General features: G+C 50.9%; 1 protein-coding gene across 1 annotated transcript in view; it reads right to left on the bottom strand.

Moving 5' to 3' along the window:
* Window positions 1-637: 637 nt before the first annotated feature.
* The window catches only part of LOC115551180 (Ig-like V-type domain-containing protein FAM187A), a 26,031-nt gene continuing 15,815 nt past the window's right edge, over window positions 638-10,853 (bottom strand). Inside the window, exons 3-8 of the mRNA XM_030366769.1 lie at window positions 8,333-8,488; window positions 5,616-6,687; window positions 4,579-4,859; window positions 1,919-2,284; window positions 1,555-1,793; window positions 638-1,069 (exon numbers count right to left, since the gene is read on the bottom strand). Of these exons, the coding sequence (XP_030222629.1) occupies window positions 840-1,069; window positions 1,555-1,793; window positions 1,919-2,284; window positions 4,579-4,859; window positions 5,616-5,822 (1,323 nt within the window). The 5' untranslated portion in view covers window positions 5,823-6,687; window positions 8,333-8,488 and the 3' untranslated portion in view covers window positions 638-839. The remainder of the gene's footprint in view (window positions 1,070-1,554; window positions 1,794-1,918; window positions 2,285-4,578; window positions 4,860-5,615; window positions 6,688-8,332; window positions 8,489-10,853) is intronic.

Below are 10,853 nucleotides of genomic sequence, written 5' to 3'. Positions count from 1 at the left end.
AGAGAGAGAGAGAGAGAGAGAGAGAGAGAGAGAGAGAGAGAGAGAGAGAGAGAGAGAGAGAGAGAGAGAGAGGGAGAGAGAGAGAGAGAGGAGCAACAGAGGGAGGAGAGACAGAAGAGAGAGAAAAAAAAGATGGATGGATAATCTCAGACCCCAGCTGGTTCTCATGTGGAGAGCCTCTCAGATGCCCTCATCTGGTGAAGAGCCCTCTCTGTATAACTCTCTCTCTAGCCATCTACCTCTCTCTACCACTCTCTCTCTCTAGCCATCTACCTCTCTCTATCACCCTCACTCTCTAGCCATCTACCTCTCTCTATCACTCTCTCTCTCTAGCCATTTACCCCCTCTATCACTCTCTCTCGCTAGCCATTACCTCCCTCTCTCTCGTCATCATCTGGTGGAGACCTCTCAGTTTTCTTTCTTTCTACTCATTCTCTTCCAGACTGTCTCTACTGTCACTATCTCTCTCACCCCATCAGCCTCTCATCCCTGTATAAACTCATCACACACACACACTTCTCTAGACCCCATCACACACACACACCTCTCTAGACCCCATCACTCACTCAAACACACACACACACACACACACACACACACACACACACACACACACACACACACACACACACACACACACACACACACACACACACACACACACACACACACACACACACACACACACACAAAACATTAATGAGCCATTCTCTTACATAAGCAGCTTTTCTTTGTATTCTGTCCTTTGCTTTAGAGAGTGTGCGTCTCCATGTGAGTGTGCGTCTTCATGTGAGTGTGCGTCTTCATGTGAGTGTGCGTCTTCATGTGAGTGTGCGTCTTCATGTGAGTGTGTGTATCTTGGGTCCAGTGTTCCTGAACATCCTGATTCCCGCTCTCGCCAGCAGCAGCATGATGAAGACGGTCGTCATGGCAGCGTATGACATCAGCACCGCCCTGAGAGCTGATTGGACGCTGGGGTCTGACATCATGTGGCCCCGCCCAAAGTGGGCGTAGACCAGCAGTCGTATCTGGGCTGCCTTGCGCCCCTGCAGCCAGCAGTAGTAGACCCCTTAGAGACGGCAAAGCCAGAATACAGTCAGACTCAAACTACCCACCTGGAGAAGTGCGTTAGAACAGACAAAATGGCCGCTTTTCGATCGAAGCGAAGCCCCCCCCCCCCCCCCCCCCCCCCCCTAAACCCAGGGGCTGGACGATGTGAAGCCTCTCAGACCCTCTGTGTGACCGGACCCTTCCTTCTTCCTTCACTCTCAGACCAAATATGGAGCAGAGCAGAGCTGTGTCGTAGATAGATGAACTATATCAGTCCTGAGTTATCACAACACAACCGGGCAGCCGAAGAGGTCAGACGTCTGCTCTCTGTCCTCATCACTTCTACTTTTGACCTTCAGTAGAACACAAATCTCCTGTCGACATACTACCCTGAGCTCAGTGCGCCCAGAGTAGCACTTTACTGGTACAGTCTACTGATGTCCCTGAGGAGACACTGCGTCCAACCATTCAGAAACTGACCCTGATTGGCAGCTGATTGGTTACCTGAGTCCTCCAGGTGGGCGGGTCTGAAGACCAGGTGACCTGCCACGTCCAGGTGCATCCTGGGAGATGTGGAGGTCAGGTTGGACGCTTTGAGGTGTTTAGAGCGGTAGATGGGCTCCGACCCCCGGTCCCAGGCCACCGCGTGCTGGGGTCGTGACCCCGGGCAGCCCAGGGTCACGACCTGATTGGCTGGACGGTTCAGGTAGAACACTGGCACCCCTGCTGACCGGGAGGAGGAACTACACCAGGAAAAGATAATATTACTGTCAGTCAGTCACTGTAAGTCAGCCTGTAAGTCAGTCAGTCAGTCAGCCAGTAAGTCATTCACATCCAGTCAGTCAGTCAGTCAGTCATTCCATCTCACCTGAAGCCCAGGAGGCCCATCACGGATGGGTCGCTGGAGGTGGGCGGGGCTTGAGTCGGGCAGGTCACGTGACACAGTCGGACCTCCAGCCGAGCCACCGGCCTCTTGCCGCTCTCCGATAGGCCGAAAGCTGGAGGTACCGCCCCCGAGCCGCAGGACGCCAGGCTCTGATTGGCCGCGCGGTAGCGGACGTGCAGGTAGGGGGAGCGCAGGAAGCAGAGCCCCGCCCTCACCTGCTCCCCAGGGGGCCCGCAGCGGTCGCAGCGGCCCCAGGGCCCGTACCTGGTGAACACCTGGAACTGAGGGCGAGCTGCACCCGGGGGCGCTGGAGGGCCACTCTCTCTCCTCCCAGGGGCGGCGCTGGGACTGCAAACCAGGGCAGACAGAGCCTCAGCTGGACTACAATACCCAGCCCTGACAGAGACCCGGCGCTACAACGCAGGACACACACACTCGCGTTCAGTGGACTCGTTCAGTACCCCCAGCACGTCCCCCCGCGCCCCTGGCTTCTCCCCCCTTGCGCGCTATTGGCTAGTTTCCCCGTCACTCTGCATAGTACGTCATCGGGATCGTTGGTCTGATTGGTTGAAGGACTATCCAACTGCGTGCCGTCATTTGAGCCACGCCCGTTGATCACGCCTCTGGTACTGAGGAAGATGACAGCAGCCCCCCCAGACCAACGTGCAATCTACGATGGAGGTTGGTCAGGCAACAGCCAGGCTACTGGCTCCAGTACTGATCTGGAGTCTGTGGTTAATTCAAACCTTTTCTGATTTAAGAAGTTGTTAACCTGACATAACAGATGACCAGCCAATCTCATTCAGCTCACAGCGCTTATTTTTAATAGCAGAGCTGAGAGCTTAAGTTTATTGTTACACACATAATTCATTTCTAATTGCCCTTTTCTGCCTAGCCTCGGTGGTCCAGTCCTAATGACCTCCTTACCGCCTGCTCAGCAGAGCTCACCAGCGGTGTGGGGAGACGACTGCTTTACCGCCTGCATACTGATTACTGACCGCACCACAGGTGCAGCCTCCCCCAGCACCAGAGTCCAATCAGACTGACTCGGGCCAGGTGAGGCTGCAGCAGCCATCCACCACACAAACTCCACACACAAATAGCCGCGCCCATGGAAACGTCACGCCAACTATAGTGACAACACTAACTACAGTCATGTTACACTATGTAGTGACATCATACTAACTATAGTGACATTATACTAACTATAGTGACATTATACTAACTATAGTCATGTTACACTATGTAGTGACATCATCCTAACTATAGTGACATTATACTAACTATAGTCATGTTACACTAACTATAATGACATTATACTAACTATAGTGACATTATACTAACAATAGTGACATTATACTAACTATACACTATATAGTGACATTATACTAACTATAGTGACATTATACTAACTATAGTCATGTTCAGGGGCGATTCTAGGTAGTGTGGGGGCCCTAGGCAGAGGATTGTTGACGGGGGGGGGGGGGGGGGGGGGGGGGGGGGAGGGGGGGAGGGTGGAGCGATTGTTGACGGGGGGGTGGAGCGATTGTTGACGGGGGACGGGGGGACGGGGGGGTGGAGCGATTGTTGACGGGGGAGGGGGGGGGGGTGTGGAGCGATTTTTTTTTTTTTTTTTTTGGCTCTAGGGGCCCCCCCCCGTGGCCCGGGGCCCCCAAACAATTGCGGGGCCCCAGGCAGTTGCCTGGTATGCCTAGGGATGCGGCGCCTCTGGTCATGTTACACTATATAGTGACATTATACTAACTATAGTGACATTATACTAACTATAGTGACATTATACTAACTATAGTCATGTTACACTATGTAGTGACATTATACTAACAATAGTTAAATTAAACTAACTATGGTGACATTATACTAACTATAGTCATGTTACACTATACAGTGACATTATACTAACTATAGTGACATACTAACTATAGTGACATTATACTAACTCTAGTGACATTATACTAACTATAGTCATGTTACACTATATAGTGACATTATACTAACTATACTGACATTATACTAACTATAGTCATGTTACACTATATAGTGACATTATACTAACTATACTGACATTATACTAACTATAGTCATGTTACACTATATAGTGACATTATACTAACTATACTGACATTATACTAACTATAGTCATGTTACACTACATAGTGACATTATACTAACTATACTGACATTATACTAACTATAGTCATGTTACACTACATAGTGACATTATACTAACTATACTGACATTATACTAACTATAGTCATGTTACACTATCTATAGTGACATTAGACTGACTATAGTGACATTATACTGACTATAGTCATGTTACACTATCTATAGTGACATTACTGACTATAGTGACATTATACTGACTATAGTCATGTTACACTAACTATAGTCAAATTATACTAACTTTCATCACATTATACTAACTATAGCGAAACGACACCAACTATTGTAATGTTAACCTTACTATGGCAACATTACACTCACTATAGTAACATTACACTAACTATAGCCACTTTACACTAGCTTACAGAATGAGTGACCGGACATCGATTCGATGCCAGCGTTGGTAAAGAGGGGATGTTTGCCACGGCCCATAGGAGGGCTGGAGCTCGCTGGTTACCTTGGCGACAGGGTGAGCGCGCCCGCCTCCTGGATGTCCAGGTCGTAGCCATAGAAGAAGTCCTGGTGGGCGGAGCCACAGAGGTAGAGGCCGGAGTCGCGCGGCTCCGCCCGGTGGAGCAGCAGGCTGAAGAGGCGGATGGAGGAGCGCAGCTGGAGGTCCGCCCCGCGGGGGGGCACGTCGTCGGGGTCCAGGAGACGGTTGCCATGGAGATCCGTCAGGGCCCTGGTGGCCTGGGGACCGGCCTGGTGGTCCCTGTAGAACCACACCACCTCCCGCACCTGGACACACCCGGGACCTTAGTGCAGGGCAGGTGGAGGGAGAGTGTATGTAGGGTGGTGTCGGCTAGAGGTGGTGTATGTAGGGTGGTGTCGGCTAGAGGTGGTGTATGTAGTGCGGGTGTTAGCTAGAGGTGGGTGTAGTGAAGGTGTTAGCTAGAGGTGGGTGTAGTGAAGGTGTTAGCTAGAGGTGGGTGTAGTGAAGGTGTTAGCTAGAGGTGGGTGTAGTGCAGGTGTTAGCTAGAGGTGGGTGTAGTGCAGGTGTTAGCTAGAGGTGGGTGTAGTGAAGGTGTTAGCTAGAGCTGGGTGTAGTGAAGGTGTTAGCTAGAGCTGGGTGTAGTGCGGGTGTTAGCTAGAGGTGGGTGTAGTGAAGGTGTTAGCTAGAGGTGGGTGTAGTGAAGGTGTTAGCTAGAGCTGGGTGTAGTGCAGGTGTTAGCTAGAGGTGGGTGTAGTGAAGGTGTTAGCTAGAGCTGGGTGTAGTGAAGGTGTTAGCTAGAGCTGGGTGTAGTGCGGGTGTTAGCTAGAGGTGGGTGTAGTGAAGGTGTTAGCTAGAGGTGGGTGTAGTGCAGGTGTTAGCTAGAGGTGGGTGTAGTGCAGGTGTTAGCTAGAGGTGGTGGTGTTAGCTAGAGGTGGATGTAGTGCGGGTGTTAGCTAGAGCTGGGTGTAGTGAAGGTGTTAGCTAGAGTTGGGTGTAGTGTGGGTGCATGTGGGGTGGTGTTGAGCCAGCGTCAGCGGGTGTGGTGCGGGCGTTTCTCCCACCTGATGGGGTTTGCAGCGGCAGGCCAGCTCCACGGTGGAGCCGGACAGGAAGGCGGCGTTGCTGAAGGAGAGGAAGGCGGGACACGCCCGCCTGGAGAACACGTCCTCCCGGTCCGCCGGGGCCTCGTAGCCCCTGGCCCCGCCCCCGCCCAGCAGGAGCAGGAGGAGGCGCAGGAGAGGGCAGCAGTGGGGGCCTGGGGGCGCCATGGAGTCAGTAGGAAGGGGGCGGGGAAACCAGAGCTGTGGCGGGGGGACTGCAGCGCTGAACAGGACTGGGGGGACCAGCAGGTTGTTCTGGAACCCTGTGATGTCATCAGCACTCTGGTTGATAAGGGACCCTGTGATGTCATCAGGACTCTGGTTGTTAAGGGACCCTGTGATGTCATCACGACTCTGGTTGTTAAGGGACCCTGTGATGTCATAAGGACTCTGGTTGCTATGGAACCCCGAGATGCCCTCAGGACTCTGTTATGGAACCTGGTGATGTCATAATGAGTTTGGTGCGGGCCGCTGTGACGACGGACCCTGATAACGCCGTCAGGAGGGTGCTGCGATGTCACATCCAACCCGCTCTACCTCCTGAGCCCCATGCCACCACCATGGTTCCAGGTTCACTCCCTGCTGTCCGTGTTCCCCCTGTAGGCGTCCTTGCCCCGGACTGGGCAATCAATACCGACCACCTCTATAAGAAAGGCCAAAGCAGACTGTATTTTTTAAGGAGGCTGCGATCCTTTAATATTTGTGGTAAACTTCTGACAATGTTCTATCAGTCGGTGGTCGCCAGCATCCTTTTTTACGCTGTGGTGCGTTGGGGAGGCAGCACAACCAAGAGGGACTCCTCCAGGCTTGACAAGCTCATCAGGCGGCCCGGCTCTGTGGTCGGCTTCAAGCTGGATCGTCTGGTGACAGTGGCAGAGAAGAGAACCACAAAGAAGCTTCTGGCCATCCTGGATGACACCAGCCACCCTCTGCACACTGTCCTTCAGCGACAGGCTGCTCCTCCCCAGATGCCGCACCAACAGACTAATAAACTCCTTTGTCCATCGTGCCATCACACTCCACAACTCCGCACCTGGAGGGAGGAGGGGGGGGCAGCAGGAGGAGTACAGTGGATAAAGGGATATAGAAATAGGATAGACTGATCGAGCTTGCATAATCTATTTATTTATTTATTGCTACATACTCCATTTAGTAAACAAGAACACAAATAAGATATAATAATTGCTGCTAACATCAGCTGCTGATGCTTCTTTTTAAAATGTATTTATTTATACCATGTCTTGATGCATTTTAGCTTGTGTTTTTCCTGCTTTCCCTGAAGGAGCATTCCCAAGGGATCAATAAAGTGTCTATCTTAAGGGAGGAGCCTTACTCATTCATTAAAGGCCGGTAAATGAACTCATCGTTGGCCACTTGAAGGCAAACCAACGGTGATTCCAACGTTTAGCCAGGATCGGAGAATCACGGCACGTTGGTTTAAGAGCTTTCTGCCTTTTGATCAGTGTCAGGTGGTTAACTCTGAGGGTTTCCACTTAAATAACCGGACAGTCTGAGTGCTGCACAGCTCATTCAGCACGAGGCAATGTATGAGTTCAACATTTCAGGAAAATGTTACAGTTTCATCCTGGATTGAAATATGCAGAGTTTAATATAGAGCCTATAGTAAGAGTCCAATATTAGGGTTTAATATGAAAGTTAGATATTAGTTGTCAATTTTAGAGTTCAATGTGCAATCATTAGCAGCAATCTTCTGTTAAATAGTGAAAGGGTTAGATTAGATTTAGGTTAGATTTATTCAATGAATCATTCACAACTCCCTTTGGAATAGGTAGATGCTTCTTAGAGAGAGAGAGAGAGAGAGAGAGAGAGAGAGAGAGAGAGAGAGAGAGAGAGAGAGAGAGAGAGAGAGAGAGAGAGAGAGAGAGAGAGAGAGAGAGAGAGAGAGAGAGAGAGAGGGGGAGTGGGGGAGTGGGGGGAGTGGGAAGAGACAGAGGGAGGGGGGAGAGAAAGGAGAGAGGTTGGAGAGAGAGAGGGGGGAGAGAGAGAGAGGGAGGGGAAAAGAGAGAGAGAGAGAAAGAGAGAGAGAGAGAGAGAGAGAGAGAGAGAGAGAGAGAGAGAGAGAGAGAGAGAGAGAGAGAGAGAGAGAGAGAGAGAGAGAGAGAGAGAGAGAGAGAGAGGTGAGTCCTTTAGCTGCCTCCCCTCTCTATCATGTCAGATGTGTGACCGGTCATCCACGCAGGACACAGATGTGACACACAGCGGGATGCACAGGAGGAGAGAGGTGGAGCGAGGAGGTGCAAAGTGAGTGGGAACGGAGCTGCCATGCAGCTACTCCCAGGGGACTTAAATGGTGAGCTGAGTGCCGACTGGCAGCACCAGCACCTGGTGGTGTTGGAGGTGGAGCAGAGGTACTCCACCACCCCAACCAATATCAAGGCCCACCAACCTAAAGTGATGTCATACACATCAGGACCAGGATGTATGCTAGGGTGTCGGCCTGTTCACAGACACACCCACACACACACACACACACACACAAACACACACACACACACACACACACACACACACACACACACACACACACACACACACACACACACACACACACACACACACACACACACACACACACACACACACACACACACACACACAGTGTCCACAGCCTCCAGGAGCTGCGGGGTTCAGGGGTGGGAGATGTTCTCTTTGCAGACCTTCAGCAGTGAGGCTTGCAGGTTGTTCTCTAGATAGAGGACACAACAGTACTTCTAAAATCCAGGTGTTGTTGGAGAGACGAAACCAGACTCGTCCACTCTGATGGCGCTGGAACACAACGGTCCTCTTCGGCTGAAGAGGCACCTCATGGCCTGCTGAAGACCACAGAGTATTGGGGTTGGAAATGTCTTGGATGGTAGCTGACAGTACATTACACGACTAGTTTACTAGACAAGTTTACCAGGCGGCGTTTGTGGGACGACAAGGTGAACTGAGAGGAGTAGAAGAAGGGGATCTCGTCGCTTCTGAAGCTGATTGCTTAGAGAACCAAATAGGGCCCTCTCTCTCTCCCGCCTTCCCTCCCGCACCCCCTCCATCCCTACCCCACGCCCTCCATCCGTCTTCCACCATCCGTCTTCCACCATTCCTCCCCCCTCCCCCATCATCCGTCCCCCCTCCCCCTCATTGTCCAGGTTTAACTGGTGTAATGGGTGTGAGTCATGGCGATAGTTCAAGGGGAACTTATAGGAGCTCACTCAGCTCCTCTGATGCTGAAAATAACCCCCTTATCTATTTGTGTGTGTGTGTGTGTGTGTGTGTGTGTGTGTGTGTGTGTGTGTGTGTGTGTGTGTGTGTGTGTGTGTGTGTGTGTGTGTGTGTGTGTGTGTGTGTGTGTGTGTGTGTGCGTGCGTGCATGTGTGCGCATGTGTGTGCGTGTGTGCCTGTGTGTGTGAGCTTGTGCGTGCGTGCGTGCTTGTGTGCGTGTGTGTGTGTGCGTGCTTGTCTCCTCTCCCTCTGAGTGAGGCTGGGTTTCCACCATCTCATCTCAGCTGTCCTGTCCTCTCCATGAACACATGGTCCTGTCCATCATAAGTTAACTATATGGGACTAAAGTTGGATCAGACATCCTTCCCAATCAACCGAGAAGCTGGTAAGTCTGCTATCATGATCAGCTGAGGCTGCATATAATTGATTAATTACGTTATCAGTTGATCATTTTTAATTTAGAAGACATGTATCCACAGCGACTTACAGCGACTTCAGATCCATGTCATTAAGGAGCAGGTAGGGGTTAGACAGTACAGAGACAGGTCATTAAGGAGCAGGTAGGGGTTAGACAGTACAGAGACAGGTCACTAAGGAGCAGGTAGGGGTTAGACAGTACAGAGACAGGTCATTAAGGAGCAGGTAGGGGTTAGACAGTACAGAGACAGGTCATTAACGAGCAGGTAGGGGTTAGACAGTACAGAGACAGGTCATTAAGGAGCAGATAGGGGTTGGACAGTACAGAGACAGGTCATTAAGGAGCAGGTAGGGGTACAATTTGATTAGATTAGCTACTAACATCCAGGCCTGCTTTAACCTGCCATTGGGCCCTGGGGCTGAGAGGTTTCGTAGGCCCCCTGAGAGGGGATCTTACAATGAAGATGAACTTTTTTAAGTTACACATCCGTTGTTGACGGGGGGGGGGGGGGGGGGGGGGGGGGGGGGGGGGGGGGTGGGGGGGGTTGGCCGAGAAGTGCTGGGGGGGGCAAGACAGAATCACATTGTCTTGGACCTTCGCTGCTCAGGGGGCCTATCATAAAAAAATTTAAAAAATATATAGATTTTTTTTTACTGCAGCTCATGATAGGCCCCCTGATCGGCGTAGGCCCTGGGGCTCAGCCCAGGCAAGCCCGTGCATTAAGGCAGCCTTGCTAACATCCAGTGGCTAACAGCCAGAAGCTAACAGTCAGTAAATAACAGCTAGAAACGTACAGCCAGTAGCCTTAAAGCTGTAGCTATCATCTAGCTAACAGCCAGCTAAAATCTAAAAGCCAGCTCACAACTAGCAGCTAACATCCAGTAGCATACAGGTATCCATCAGCCAGTAGCTAACATCCAGCTAACATCCAGTAGGATACATCTATCTAGCAGCCATAGCTAACATCCAGCAAACAGCCAGTAGCTCGCGGCCAGCTGGGTGGCCTTAGCGCTGAGTATAAAAGCTCTTGTGTTGAACAGAAAGAGACCAGCAGTCTCCTCGAGCTGCTCCCCTCTCCACACACTGGACCCTCTGTTCCCCGCAGAGAGGGTTCTGGAGACAGGACCTGGTGGATTTATCAACCAATAAAATGGCCTATGGTTGACATGTGACCCGTAACAATGTGGTCGCCCCAAACATCCTGTTCTTATCATCCTTGTAATCATTTGGATGGAATTCGGTCTGAAAATAAAGAATATTAGATATGATCCAGAGGGAGGTTCTAGAGAGATATTCTAGAGATATGCTAGAGAGAGTTTATATGAAGAGGTTCTAGAGAGCTGTTCTAGAGATATGCTCTGGAGAGTTGTTCTCTGGAAAGTTTCTAGATAGAGGTTCCAAAAGAGGTTCTATGGAGCTGTTCTAGCGATTGGTTCTAAAGGTGGGTTCTAGAGATAGGTTCTAGGGAGAGGTTCTAGAGAGAGTTTCTAAAGGTAGGTTCTATGGAGCTGTTCTAGAGAGAGGTTCTAGATCGGGGTCCCAAAGAGATGTTCTAG

The sequence above is a fragment of the Gadus morhua genome, chromosome 1 (genome assembly GCF_902167405.1).
Source record: "Gadus morhua chromosome 1, gadMor3.0, whole genome shotgun sequence".
In the NCBI taxonomy this organism is placed as follows: domain Eukaryota; kingdom Metazoa; phylum Chordata; class Actinopteri; order Gadiformes; family Gadidae; genus Gadus; species Gadus morhua.
The sequence above is the reverse complement of the archived record's forward strand: the minus strand, read 5'-3'. Positions and strand labels throughout refer to the sequence as shown.